The 15582-nt window shown below is 41.5% G+C and overlaps 1 protein-coding gene across 1 annotated transcript in view; it reads right to left on the bottom strand.

The window, feature by feature from the left end:
- Nucleotides 1-5435, bottom strand: part of RRAGD (Ras related GTP binding D) — a 67733-nt gene extending 62298 nt beyond the window's left edge. The window contains exon 1 of the mRNA XM_089691297.1: nucleotides 5184-5435. Within this exon, the coding sequence (XP_089547423.1) occupies nucleotides 5184-5331 (148 nt within the window). The 5' untranslated portion in view covers nucleotides 5332-5435. The remainder of the gene's footprint in view (nucleotides 1-5183) is intronic.
- Between the last annotated feature and the right edge of the window lie 10147 nt (nucleotides 5436-15582).

The following is a 15582-nucleotide window of genomic DNA, read 5'->3' as shown; positions in this document are numbered from 1 at the left end:
AATACACTATACCAACTAGCCATTCATCTCTCAAGTATAAAGTAGATGAGATTACGGGATAACGAGATATGCAACGCATGAGAGAATGCACTACAGAGGTGAAAAGGAGGGTTAGTGACTTAGAGCAACTTTGTCATCTGAGGGTAGATTTTCTAAGTGCCCGCTCACATATATACGGTTTGAACTGCATCCAATCCACATGACATGTGAAAAAACATTGCTTCCTATGGTGTCTGTTCACATATGTCCAGTGCACTGCCAGTGCGGTTTTAAAAAGAGTCATGTCCAATTTCTGAGCAGTGCAGTCCGGTTCAGGCGTGGATTACAGGCTATTGACTTCTATGGGAACCGTTTCTAAACCGCATATGTGTGAACAGGATAAGATCCTGAGCTAATCCTGTCCTGAACCTGATGTAAACCTGTGAACAACTACTGTATCAATTAGCTGTGAACCTGAGCTTCAATCTACTCCGCACATATGTGAATCAGCTCTAAAACTGGAGAGTGCATAATCTGTGCATGGTAGCCAATCAGCTTCTAAATTCAGCTTGTTAAATTAGGCATTGACAACAAATCCTGGAAGCTGATTGGTTTCTATGCAGAGCTGCACCAGATTTTGCACTCTCCAGTTTTAGTAACTGTGCCCCTAGTCCAGCAGAGCAGACCTGAAGACATGTAGAATTACCTCTGATGCCATAATATGAGATTTATAGGCCTACCAAAATAGATTCTGAAGGCTCTAGCCCTGTGGTGTTTTTTGAAAACTTGCTAATCTTAACCTTTAAACTTAGTTCCTTTCCCACTAGCTTCACTGGTCTCTGCTACAATGGCTAGGATCCTTAAAGTGTTACTAAACTCACAACAGTAAAATCAGCCTGTATATGCAGTAAAGCATGCTTGTTAGACTCACTGTGGAACCTATGGGGTTAATCCTCTGCATTGTGTAAAAAGGATGTTTGATCCTGCCTTCTCTGATCCCCCCCCCCCTTCCTTCTTCTACTGTCCCCAATCCACCTGCTGACAGAACAGAGCCTTGGGGGCAAGCTGCACATGCTCAGTTTGGTGAGTATTGCTAGAGAGTTTTTTTTTCTTGAGAGAGTGCATGTGATCATCACAGGGCCAATCAGCACTGTCCAGACAGAGGGTCAGGGGTTATGCACCCTCATAGGGGAGAATGAAAACTCCTCCTACAAGCTTTAACCAGTGCTCTGCTGAAGTCACAAGACTGCTCGAACTGCTGGCGAGAAAAGGTATTTAGCAGTTTATATTTACTAAAAATAATTGCAATTCCTTGTTGTGTGTACTGTGGGAGACCAGACATAGTGAATGCAGGGTCCTGGGGTTAGTAACACTTTAAACTTTCTAACATACAACGCTGAGCAAACCCTTTGGCGCTATATAAACTCGATGTAATAATAATAATAACAATAACATTCTGTTGAGTGGCTAATGAAGCTCTGGTATGCATTTCAAACTAAAGTTCTGAGTTTAGAAGTGCACCAATGTCTTGGTAATAGGGAAGGAAAGGGGGCAACAGCAATAGTTTGCCTTTGATACTTGATTCCCCTATCAGAGGCAAGGAAAAAAGAACACTGTATAAAAGATGTACAACTCTGCACTCTCAGTTACTTCTTATTCCAACACCGTTTCTCCAAGCTATTAAATAATGCATTGCTTCTTACAGCTTGTAGCTCATTTATACAGGCTGTGACGTAAACCACAGGAAAAGTATTTGTAATGGACACAAGAACTTTGTAAGAATTTCAGTGACTGTTTTCACAACAAGTAGGCCATGTATATTATCTCTGTGGCTATGGAGGAACAGGAAATCTGCACTGACCTCCTGCCCTTGTTAAAACTAATCTCAGAAGCAGACACCTGCTCCAGCTCTTCACAATGCCAAATAAGCACTGCGTCTATGGGGGAAAGGAGGCAAAGGAACACGAGGAGACAGATGAACGCACAAGATGCACTTGATGGCCCTGTATTCTGTGCTGATTTTAATTCCAACTTCCAACCAGTTACTACAAGACTATGATTTTCTTTGAATGTTAAATGGAGTGTAAAATGAAAAGCTGTTTAGTGATGTGTTTTAAGTGTAAATCATTATCAGTCACAATAGTGAACCCCTCTGCACCAATCACGATTTATTTCTTTGTGAGTCACTGACCAAGACCCAATACCACCAGTTTCCTGACGCTATATATGCACATGCTTGTTCTGGGTCAATGACAGTCCTTATGCATGTCCATGCATCCTCCAAAACTGGTTGGCTGCATATATATATATATATATATATATATATATATATATGGCTTTTTTTCAGTGAGAGTGTGGGGGAATGCAGTTACGTCACCTCCAGCACTGAAGGTATGTAATGGTAAGGTTTGCTGGGATGTGCTGGAGGGTCTATTGATACTGGCTGCTGGGGGATATATTGTTGTCTGGGGGTTTATTGTTTCTGGGGACGTCTATTGTTGCTGGGGGGGTGGGGGGGGTCAATTGTTGCTGGAAGGGATCTACTGTTGAGCGAGAGATCTATTGATGCTGGCTACTGGAGGGTCTATTGATTCTAGCTGCTGGGGGATCTATTGTGCTGCTGGGGGTCTATTTTTGCTGGGTTGGATCTATTTTGGCTGGGGTGTTTTGTTGCGGGAGGTCCATTGATGCTGTGGGGGTCTATTGTTGTAGGAGAATCTATTGTTGCTGGCTGCGAGAGATCTATTTTACTGCTTTTCTTATTATCATTAACAAATTGCATACAAAATACTTAACAGGGGCAGTACTGGGAGATGGGTATGGGGTGGGAGATAAACAGTGGGGCAGTTCCTGCACCTATTCTATGGGGAAAAAAAGATATATATATATATATATATATATATATATATATATATATATATACATATACATACACACATGTACACACACACACATATATACATACATAGAGCATCAGATGTAACCCCGAAAAAGTAAAAATGATCAGAGGTACTGTTATTAATAAAGAGAGAGAGAGAGAGAGAATAGAGAGGGAGATGTTACCTTCAGTGAAAAAAGTAAAAATTATAAACTTTAATGTAGGACTAACAGCAATACTTTATTTTTTCAAATTGGATAAAATAATGGAGGGTTGTGCCAGGTTTGTTTTTGTGATCTGTGTCCCAATAGGGAGATTTTCCTTCACATCCTGTCCAATAACCAAAACAGAAACACAGAAAGTGTGAGGAAACCCACTCAAATTGAGGGTAATACTGGTTGTCACCAGGGTCACCAGATCTAGTGTCCCCGTTGGAAGATTTCCCATCTCTTACATTTATGGGGACAACCCATTAATGGTAAACATTAATCTCTCTAAGGAGGACACAGACAGCAATAAAAACCTGACAGGGGTTCCAATCCCTCTCTGCTACATATGGGCAGCCGGGGTGGATTGTTTGCTGCATTCATAGGTAGCTAAATACTGTCCCTGGAAGCACCAGGATCAATAGATTGGTGAATCTCCTCAGTGGGTACACATACAGCAATAAAAATTTAAAGTGGTTATAAAGGTTCAAGTTTTTTTACCTTCATGCATTCTATGCATGAAGGTAAAATACCTTCAGTGTGCAGCCCCTCCTAATACTTACCTGAGCCCCATCACATTCCAGCGATGTGCACAAGAGCCTCAGCTCTCCAAGGACTCTGCCTCCTCATTGGAGCCATTGGTTCCCACTGCTGTCAATCACAGCCAGTGTGACAATTAAGAGAGAAAAGTGGTGGGGACACGCAGAACAGCGGCTCAGGAACAAGCCTGCTTGGGTGCCCACATAGCAAGCTGCTTGCTCTGGGGTTCACTCAGCAGGAGGAAGGAGCCAGGAGCACTGCAGGGTTGAGCTGAAAAGAGGAGGATCGGGGCTGCACTGTGCAGAACCACTGCACAGAGCAGATAAGTATGACATGTTTGTTATTTTATTATTTTAATTTTACTTTTAATGTCACTTTAATCCTTCCTCACTTTATCTAAAACTAAAAATAAAGTTTTGCCTTTTTCATAAACATCGAATTGTTCTTTATTTAAAGACATGCTGGTAGGTGAATTGGCTCCTGTCTAAATTGGCCCTAGCATATGTATGTATGAATGTGAGTTAGGGACCTTACATTGTATGCCCCTTGAGGGATAGGGACTGATGTGAATGTACAATATATGTGTAAAGCGCTGCGTAAATTGATGGCGCTATATAAGTACCTGAAATAAATAAATAATAATTTAATGTATGCATGCACATTTTTAACTACTTGCTGCTAGCTGTTTAAGTGGAAAATATCAGAATTGATTTGTAAAATCTAGATATACCAGCAGTATTTACACAATACAGGTTTAAAATAATAATCCTCATAAACCTGATCATGCTAATTAGACACATGGACACATGCTGATCCCAGTGCAGGTCCATGATATACTATAATACGCTGTACACTGACACTGCATCAATGGACTTTCTACTTTACCAGGGTATTTCACTTAAAAAGTGTTCTTTTTTTAACACACTACTCTGAACAATTGTTTTAGAATAGCACACCACAGAAATGCAATGTTTCTAAACAAAAGTTGTATTTTTGAAGGCAATTATTCTTTGCAGTGTAAATTATTGCGAATGTTACTATGATACTAAGATCCTCTTTTTTTTATCATGTGTACACTTCTTTCATGTATGTATATACACCCACATAAACACTTCCACGCTCCTATCAGTTGGAATCCAAAGCATTCCTAACATTTAAACACTTGCTCTGGTAAAGTTCTAGTTGTCCAAGCATTCCAGACATCCTTAGGAAACTTCAGGCAGCAGACACTCACTGGACACACAATGCTCCCCATATCAAAGATAGAGGATTGAGAGTCACAGCTGGGTTTGACAGCTCCACACCCATCATCAGTGTTCATCATTACACTGGTCTCAGCTAAAGTGCCCTATTTAGGAACTGGTAAGCCAAGTCCACACTAGCAAAACCTGCTAAGGAAAAGTATTAGATCACTTAGTAACAATATATCTGCAAGTGAACTGGATACTTCACTCAGTGCATGTGTCAACTATATTTTCCTGGTATACTGTATATTCATCTAATCCACAATCAGTACATAAATGCATTCCCCTTCATCCCATCTGTTAATTCTCATGGAGTATATTAGCTACTAATCATACCCTCTTCTTCCTCACTGTCAAGGTCTCCTTCCATGAAAGAGTCTCCATCTCCATAATATGAATCTCCCACTATGCCATCTTCTTCGTTATCCTCCTCTTCGTCTTGCTGCTGCTGCTGTTGGCTTATTACATGCAGACCCTGGCTCATTCTGTTGGGCCCTCTGTACTTCCTTCGAGCTAGTAGCACTTGTCCACTGAAGCTGTATTTCTTCTTATGGTCTCAGTGAAGCTCAGCTACTCACCCCCCCCTCAAGAGTCCTCTGAATGCAAAAGAGACTGCGTGACCCAGTCACCTGACACCCAACACAGAGCTGTGGCTGCTGAAACACTGAACACTTGACTGCTGCAGTATACCCACACAAAACAGACTTGAAGATCAGCAATAGCACCACAGGTTCACTATTGTTAGATTTATTTCTCCATAAACATTCCTTTAAACAATTATCTCTTAAACCGATATGTTTTTCTGCCTTGCAGCCCATGCCTGCCGCATTCTGAAAAGTTTCTATGGCTTGTATTCTTTGTACAAATTTCAAAGCTCTGTGCAATATGTTGGAAGAAACCTGTCATGTAAGGAGTACAGGGGCTTTCATTGCTGGCCTTCTACCAAAAACGCGAGTTGCCTAGATGTATTAAGCTGGCCATACGCTGTGCAAGATTCAGTCTGTGTGTGGCCCTCTCAGCACTACTTTGCGCAACATTTTTCAACCGATAGTGCCCGGTGGAAAATTGTCAGCCCAGGTGCTGTTCGAGCTTTCTGACTGCCCGTGGTGCCAGCTATCACATTACTATAGCTGCAGTGGGAGACTCATCCACCACTCTTGTTTCATGTGGATAGAGGAATCTGTTCGATCACCTTCGCTCAGCACACAGGCTTTAAAACTTGAGTCAACAACCTGGTACAAGTAAGCAAATCATGTAAGTCAGACACAAGTCCTTATCTGCATTCTTGTTGCATTTTACAGACTTTGAAAGCAAAAGCCAAAAGAGGCAACCTTTTTTAAAAATATAACAGTTAAAAGGTATTTAATATTGTTTTCTGGTGCTTTTGTATCCGTTACTACATAATGCATGATTCGGGGATTTCAAGTGGTCTAGAGCTTGTCAGGAACATGTTGCCAACCATCAGGCTAACTTGCTGTCCTGCTAATAGGCATGCATATTACTATGAGCATGAGAGACTGACTGCACATACAGTACATCATTGCCCATATGTACCAGCACACAAGTGCCCATAGGAACATGCATGTACGTCCACTGCCAACAAGCAGCTTGTATGAACCTGAACTCTGCAATAGTTCCTTGCTGTATGGTCTTCAGCATTGTTCTCATGATCCAGTTTCTGATACACATTCTTGATCCTGTTACTGACCCTGCTTCCTCTTGAATTACCCTTGCCTGCTCATGTTTGCTGTCTGCCTCTGCTATCAACCCCAGCCTGGACTACCAACCATGCTTCTGACTAATGAGTCAGTACCTCGCTGACAGATTGTTGCCTACTTCTGCCTATTTTTTACTCTGATTTTGCTAGTGTCCTTCCACTTGGCTTAACCAGGTGTAGGACCTGACTACACCATCAATTGGACTTGGCTTTTTCCTGGTGCAATGACAGCTTTACCTCTGCTTGTGAGATATCAGCACTCCCAAGTTACTGCTCAGGGTGTCTGCAGCTTGGCACTCGTGCCTTTCCTTCACCACTGCAGTCCTAGTTTTAACAACCAGGGGTGCTTGAACAGTAACTCTACAAGAGGTCACCCTTGTCATCTCAGGCTCTGCATACAGGTATATGACAAGGGCAGTGTTTCACCAACACCATAGAAACCTCAAATATATGCAAGTGGAGTAATTAGCTTCTCAGCATCAATTACATATTGCAGAGATCCACAAACCATGGTCTGGACGTGAGGACATGTCTGCGAAGTAATGGCTTAGAGAGCCCATTATGACGTGGTTGTAAAGGCTGAAGGCTTTTTATCTTCATGCATTATATGCATGAAGATAAAAAAAACCCTCTGTGTGCTGTTCCCACCACAGCCCTCTCTAATACTCACCTGAGCCCCCTCCTGATCCAGCGATGTTCATGAGCTCCTCAGCTGTCCCGGCTCTCTCTCTCCTCATTGGTAAGGACAGCAGCGGGGGCCCTCATAGCAAGCAGCTTGCTGTTGGGGGCACTGGTCAAATGGGAGGTGCTAGGAGTGGCGGTGGGGGACCTGAGAAGATGAGGATCAGGGCTGCTCTGTGCAAAACCATTACACAGAGCAGGTAAGTATGACATGTTTGTTATTTTTTAACAACTTGCCCTCCACCCTATAGCAGAAGTAATGCTACAGGGCGGCATGGCTGCACAAAATCAAGTATGTATATATATGTGATTTGCATTTCTGGGTAGGGGCGACGCACGCACCGCTATTGGCTGCTGGGTGATCCTCGTCAGGGCTGAGAGGGGACAGATCTGTGTGTAAACAACACAGATCTCTCTCCTGTCAGCATGAGACATGCTGCTTTGTATCTCTCTGCACAGGAGCGAGATACACAGCAGCATGTCTCCCAAGTAAAACAGCACACTGCACACAATGCAAAACACACAGTACACTGTTAACTCTTTGATCACCCCAGATGTAAACATCTTCCTTCCCAGTGTCATTTGTACAGTGTCAGTGCTTATTATTAGCACTGATCACTGTATTAGTGTCACTATGGATGTCAGTGACAGTTAGTCAGTTCCCACCCAGTGTCAGAATGCCCGCCTCAGTCACTGATCACTGCCATTACTAGTATATATAACAAAAAAAAAATTCCAGTATATATACCACCATTTATAGACACTATAACGTTCACGTAAACCAATTAATACACACGTATTGGGATTTTTTTTTTTGTAGCAAAGACATGTAGCAGAATACATTTTGGCCTAAATTTATGAAGAAATTTGATTTTAATATTTTTATAGTGGATATGTTTTATAGCAAAGAGTCAAAAATACTGTTTGTTTGTTTTTTCAAAATTGTGGGTCTTTGTTTATAGTGCGAAAAATTAAAAATACAGAAGTGATCAAATACCACCAAAATAAAGCTCTATTTGTGTGGAAAAAAATGACATAAATTTAATTTATGTACAGCGTTCCATGACCGCGCACTTGTCAGTTAAAGAAATGCAGCGCCGTATTGCAAAAAATGGCTTGGTCAGGAAGGGGGGTAAATCCTCTGGAGGGCAAGTGGTTAAAGAAAAAAAAAAACAAAGCTTCAATAACACTTTAAATAGATTGCTTGATCTGCAGAACTCATACAAGCAGGACTCACACTCCTACTCTCCCGCAGTTTACATTTTGTTGGTATCCAAATATACCTGGCATTGTCAGCATTTTATGTATTTACAGTGCCTTGAAAAAGTATTCATACCCCTTGAAACTTTCCACATTTTTACCAAAATTGTAAATGTATTTTATTGTGATTTTATGTAATAGACCAACACAAAGTGGCACATAACTGTGAACTGGAAGGAAAATGATAAATGGTTTTCAACATTTTTTACAAATAAATATCTGAAAAATGTGGCGTGCATTTGTATTCAGCCCCATTTACTCTGATATCCCTAACTAAAATCTAGTGGAACCAATTGCCTTCAGACATCACCTAATGTCGTTTAATCTCAGTATAAATACAGCTGTTCTGTCAACAAACAGCATCATGAAGGCCAAGGAACACACCAGACAGGTTGGGATAAAATTGTGGAGAAGTTTAAAGCAGGGTTAGGTTATAAAAAAATATCCCAAGCTTCGAACACTGTTCAATTCATCATCCAAAAATGGAAAGAGTATGGCACAACTGCAAACCTACCAAGACATGGCTGTCCACCTAAACTGACAGGCTGGGCAAAGAGAGCATTAATCAGAGAAGCAGCCAAGAGGCCCATGGTAACTCTGGAGGAGCTGCAGAGATCCACAGCTCAGGTGGGAGAATCTGTCCACAGGACAACTATTAGTTGTGCACTCCACAAATCTGGCCTTTATGGAAAAAGAAAGCCATCCTTGAAAGAAAGCCATAAGAAGTCCCGTTTGCAGTTTGCGAGAAGCCATGTGGGGGACACAGCAAACATGTGGAAGAAGGTGCTCTGGTCAGATGAGACCACAATTGGACTTTTTAACCTAAAAGCAAGACGCTATCTGTGGTTGAAAACTAACACTGCACCCTGAAAACACCATCCCCACCATGAAAAATAGTGGTGGCAGAATCATGTTTTGGGGATGCTTTTCTTCAGCAGGGACAAGGAAGCTGGTCAAGTTGATGGGAAGATGGATGGAACTGTACATTGTACAGTTATATGGTGGACAATGACTCTATATAAATTATTAATAATAAAATCTAGTATCTTATGGCATGCAACAAGTCAAATTTTAGGAACCTCCATTGTCCCAGGAGAGTGCCCTCTTACATAAGACTGTCATAACACTCTATTGAATCTTTTCTTCCTGTTCCTTACAATAGATGTCAGATTATGTCAGAACAAATTCTAAAAAGTATCTTATTTAAGATCTCATTTTATTTGTTTCTGATTCTTCAGCTCTGTTCATAAATTGAGGGTGGAAGAAGAGAAAATAAGCAATAAGCTTTTTTCCCAAAAACAAGGTTTCCTGCATAAAGAATTAAAAAATCCTAAAGACACATTTTAGGGTCTGGTGTTACCAGGAAATCCATGGTGTCATGTAAGAATTTTACCACTTGTGTCCAGTACCCTTAGATGCGAGGGCAGGACCAGAGTAGATGGAAGAAGGTGCCAGAGTGAGCGAGCCACATATGACATAAAATACTACAATCAGGACAAAATATAGCCAGACAGGAAGGTCTCAGGTAGACCCTATGTAGTATATAAAGTTGAGTCAAATGATCGGACACCTTGGGGGAAACAGTTTTGCATGCGTCAAGTACTTCACTTCAGTCATCATCATCCATATCTCCCACCTCAGCCTCTCACCGTCGTTTAATATGATATGCCAGCTCAGTGGCTGGCAGGGTAAGTAACAAATTGTAGAATACAGGGATTATCTTCTGCAGTTCATCGACCCTGATTACATCTATTATTGATAGGGTGTCTAAGGAGGGAAGACTGTGTGGTAATTGGGCTCTCAGGGCATGCCGGAGCTGCAAATGTCTAAAAAAAAACAAACATATGACTGGGTAGGGAAAACTTCTCTTTCATTTGATCAAAGGTTTTCAGCCCATTTGCAGAAATAACATGTTGTAAATAGTACACCCCACTACAGGCCCACTGATCTGCACTCGAAAAGGTAAGAAGCTCAAGAAGGAGTTTATTATGCCAAAGGGGCGTATGGGCATGAAGGGTTGGGAGGTTCAATCTGGTATGAACCAGGTCCTATATCCTCCTATAGTAATAGACTAAACCGTGGCGATCATCTGAAGTAGTAGAACCTTACAAACCAGAAAACAACATACAAAGTGAAGAGGGAAGAGTCAGAGTATCAGGGGAGCCCAATAGGGTGTGGAACCGGAGGTTGTTCGTCTTTTCAAGGTGAAAAATATAAGAAGGTTGGGCTGCAATATAATATAAATTAAAGTCAGGTAAGGCAGTGTCCCCCCTAATATAGTTGAGTTTTTGAGAGTGTGCCACTGGATAGTTATATATTTACCAATTTATAAAGAATATAAACATTTTTGGTGTGTAAGTCTAGAAAATAAGGATACAAAAACAAAAAACACCATTGTGGTTACAAATATTGTGTCATTTCTCAAAATGATGAGATACTATAGGTGTGTATTGGTGAGGATGATCTTGGATCTCCCAATATGAAGCATTGGACAAATGTGGTGAAATCCTGGAGATCAATGATTCTTTCAGGTAAAAGGTAGAACAAATTATTTAAGGCATCAGTCAAGAAACTCAGACAACCTTATCCTTCAGACAAAATTAGATGAGCCAGTTGTGAATTGTATTATACTTAGAGATGCTGCTGTTGACCAGGTCCGCTTTTTTTTGTATAATCTTTTTATTAAAATACATTTTCCCAAACATAATAGAAAGAGAGTACAAGACATAGAAAAGAAACAGATACAGAGACAAACATGTTGTAGCCATGTATCCATTTGCTGTGTAGCCATCTGCCTGCTGTCAGGGCATCCAGTACAGGCATTGCATAAACCACAGAAGGGCCCCAGTGACCATGCAGGAGCTACAGTATGTCTGCACATTACCAGTAGGCACCCAAATGAGAATCTGGTTGTGTCTTATCAAAATCACTGTAACAAGAAAACAACTTAAACAAACGTGTTTGATTGCATGGAAAGATGAGACACACAAAAAAAGATAAGTCTGGGTACACGCATGGGAAACAAAAAAAAATTGTCTGAGAACAAAGTAGTTAACCACAGAATAACTATGATCACAGGGTACAATACTATTCCAAACACGAGGAAAGCATAATAATGTACACAAAGGAGACCGACAGATCACAATATGCCAAGCATATGTCAATTAGCATCTACTGTGGGGGCGTCATCGTCTGAGTGTACCATGAGGGTGTCCCGGTAAAGCCAACTTTTAAGAGGTAGTTGTATCTGGGCTGTCTACTTCCATAGAATAGTACATCCAGCCAGACCAGATATCATGAAATTTATGAGGGTCATTCTTGACCGTGTATACCCAGCATTCTGCCTCTATTATCTTCTTTCTCCACTGCCCGCCTCCAATCCTGTAACGTAGGACATTGGGATTATTTCCAATATCTCGGTGTCAGGCTCTTGGCTGCATTCAGGAGAATCCCCAGGGGGCAAACAAGGAAAACCAACTAGTGGTGCTAGAGGTGAGGTGGGGGGGAGGAGAGCTCCTGTGTTGTTAATCTGATCCCAGATCCTCAGTGTGTTCAGGATAAGCAGGGTCAGGGGAAAAATGAGTGTCCAGGTAAGGCAGCATATGTAACTGACAGGTAAACTGGAAGTTAGTCTTAAAGCGGAGTTCCACCCAAAAGTGGAAGCTCAGCTTATTTGCCTCCCCCCCCTCCCCACTGCCATATTTGGCACCTTTTGGGGGGAAGAGGGGAGTGGGTCAGGGGCGGACTGACCATTTGGAAACTTGGGCACTGCCCGAGGGCCTGGGGCCAGTAGGGGGCCCCAGGAGATGCCCCTGGTACCTTTTTCATAGGCTTTTTTGAGTTTGGGCAAGGACACAGGGGCCCCATGATCCCCTATTGCCCGGGGGCCCCATGAATTGTCAGTCCGCCCCTGGAGTGGGTACCTGGTTTTACAGGTGCCCGCTCCCACTTCCGGCTCAGTTCGCTGAAGCGCAGTGAGCTGGAAGTTCGGCCCCCTCCTTCCTGCCAGAAGACTGCCGGACCAATCAGAATGTGCAGCGCGACTCACACATGCACAGTGGGCACCCGGCTATGAAGCTGCAAGTTGTCACAGCCTGGTGCCCACAGTTGAGATGCTGGCGCCATGCAAAGAAGGAGAGAAGGGACGGTACAGGTGAGTACATGGCTGGACCCTGGGACAGGTAAGTGTGTGTTTATTAAAAGTCAGCAGCTAAAGTTTTTGTGTGGGCAGTTGTAGTAAAACTTAATCTTTCTCTCCTCATCAGGAACCTTTCCGTACCACTAGTTACTGTCCCCAACAACCGGGGTGTCTCTCCCTACAATAGCCACACACAAGAAGCATGCCAAAACCTGGGGGCAGGGACTTAAATAGCCTTTGCTGACCCAAGATGGCTGCCAAAGGTAACATGGTCAGAGTATAACCAACCAGAATGCTGCTCCATTGTCCCAGGAAACCACAGAGAAAAGTTGTTTCCCCTTTGACCTCCTCTCCAGGCTGTGGTACCACTCAACTGAGTATCACCTACAGTGAAGGATACAGACTGCACCTGCCTACATGCCCAATGAAACCATAAATCTTTTTCAGTAATCAGATGCAAGAATAGGTGGGATCTGCCCCGATAGGCTCCTGTGTGACTAGATAAACAGAATACACACTGTTACAAAATACTTTGATAGGATTCTTTGAATGATTTTTGAAGGCACATAAAAAAACAACATAAACTGTTTGCTTATTTTAGCTAAAACACACACACACTTCATGAATTTGTGTTTTTTGGTCTTGTAGTGTTTGTAGATTTACTATTTACATTTGTTACATGACTGATATTTTCTATATTATGGACAAGTTAGTTCCAGTTCCAGTTGCCATACAAATATACTCAGAAGGCTGCACAAGTTTTATGGATGCCTTTTTTTGTTTAAAAAAAACTAAACAAAAAAACCCACTCTGTAACACTGCTTCCCAGATGACACAAAACTCGCGAGAAGGATGCCTCTTCCATCTCTACAGCAGCCTACACCTTTTCTTCCAAACATTCTTCACTTTAGCTTGCAATGCCCTTTATGGCTTGAACTTGTATGTTTGAGATTTACATACTTGTTAATCAGGAGGCTTTTCCTACTGCTAGAATGCATGCTTTACTTATTCATTGCCTAGTAGCAGCACATTTTTATACTCTACCAGCAGCAGATGACACTTATGATACAGCTCTTAATGCACTAAATAAATTATTTGCGTCTAAAGTAAACATATTTGCATGAAATGATAAATTCCAGCATTGTGGACAGCCTAATGTTGAATCCAGAGTACATTTTATAGCAGTTTTGAAAAAGTTGGTTGTTACCTATAAATGTTGTGCTTTAACAGTTGTAATGATAGGAGACCAACTAGTAAAAAATACAGTCCCACTCAACATTAGAGACAAATTGCTCTTGTCATTTGAGTTACCTTTATTAAAGGCTATTACAATTTCAAACAAAAGTGAAACAATTGAGTACCGTCTGTGATACTTCTTCTATTTGCACTAACATACAATTTTTCAGGACTTTTGAGGTGTGCCTTCATTCATCAAGGTCCAAGCAGTACTAATGCACAAAGTGTTAACAAGACAATCTCTGAGAAAGAGAAAAAAGCACAAACATACACAGCAATGGTAATTGCTTTTGCAAACTCCAAGGGCTTTTTTGTGTTTTGCACTGAGGAAGGCTTCCATCTAATCACTCTGCCATAAAACCCAGATTGATGGAGGGCTGCAATGATGGTTTTCCTTCCCATCTCAACATAGGATCTCTGCAGCTCAGTCACAGTGACCATCGGGTTATTGGTCACCTCTCCTACTAAGGCTCTTCTCCCCTGATTGCTTAGTTTGGTCGGGCGACCAGCTCTTGGAAGAGTCCTGGTTGTACCAAACTTCTTCCATTTGAGAATTATGGAAGCTATTGTGTTCTTGGGAACCTTCAGTGCAGCAGAATTTTGTTAGCCTTCCTCAGATCTGTGCCTTGCAATAATCCTGTCTTTGAGCTCTGCAGGCAGTTCCTTTAACCTCATGGCTTCTGTTCTGATACAGTATGCATTGTCAGGTGTGTGCCTTTCCAAATCATGTCCAGTCAATTTAATTTACCACAGGTGGAGTCCAATCAAGGCTATTGATACTGTAATTTCTTTTCACAGAGGGACTTGCGGACTGCTCATTAGCTATAGGATTAATGGATAATTACAGTAAATGGCCAGAAATTTCATTTGTCTCAAATATAACATCTGCTACTGTTATTACATTTCTCCCCACAGTCTTCAGTAGGGAAGGTAACCTAAAGGAACTGATAAGAGGCATGGAGGAGTTTAGCTATGAGGAAAGATTAGAGGAACTGAATTTATTCTCTCTTGAGAAGAGGAGATTAAGGAGGGATATAATCATGTATAAATACATCAGTGGTTCATATAGTGAACTCGGTGTAGAGTTTTTCACCCTGAGGTCATCACACAGGACAAGGGGGCACTCTTTACGTCTGGAGGCAGAGAAATTTAATCTCCAAACACAGAAATGTTTCTTCACAGTGATAGCTGTGAAAATGTAGAGTAGACTCCTCAAGAGTTGGTTCTGGCCAGCTCAGTGGATTGCTTAAAAAAAGACCTGGATTATTTCTTAGATACACATAATACAACTGGTTACTAATATTTATAGGTAAACTTGACCCAGGGAATATCCGATTGCCTCTCGGGGGATCAGGAAGGAATTTCCCTGCAGAAGCAAATTGGATCATGCTTTGCAGGGGGTTTTTTTTTGCCTTCCTCTGGATCAATTGTGGGTATAGGATTATAGCTTTTTTTTTTTTAATGGTTGAACTGCATGGACTTTTTTCTTTTTTCAACCAGACTAACTATGTAACTAGTGTCTGACAGTGGACCACAATTTATTCATGACAGAAAGGGAGAAGAGACAATAAATATGGACTTTGTAGGCATGTACCCAACACAATTGTTAGTTAAAACTTAATAGTTTATTATGAACCTTGATCATAAAATGCAATCTATATATCAAACGATAAAGAACTCTTCCAAACAAATCACTAATGTTT

This window comes from Staurois parvus, unplaced genomic scaffold, assembly GCF_062004578.1.
Source record: "Staurois parvus isolate SC_StPar_1 unplaced genomic scaffold, SC_StPar_1.0 ptg000561l, whole genome shotgun sequence".
In the NCBI taxonomy this organism is placed as follows: domain Eukaryota; kingdom Metazoa; phylum Chordata; class Amphibia; order Anura; family Ranidae; genus Staurois; species Staurois parvus.
This window is presented reverse-complemented; position numbering and strand designations above follow the sequence as displayed.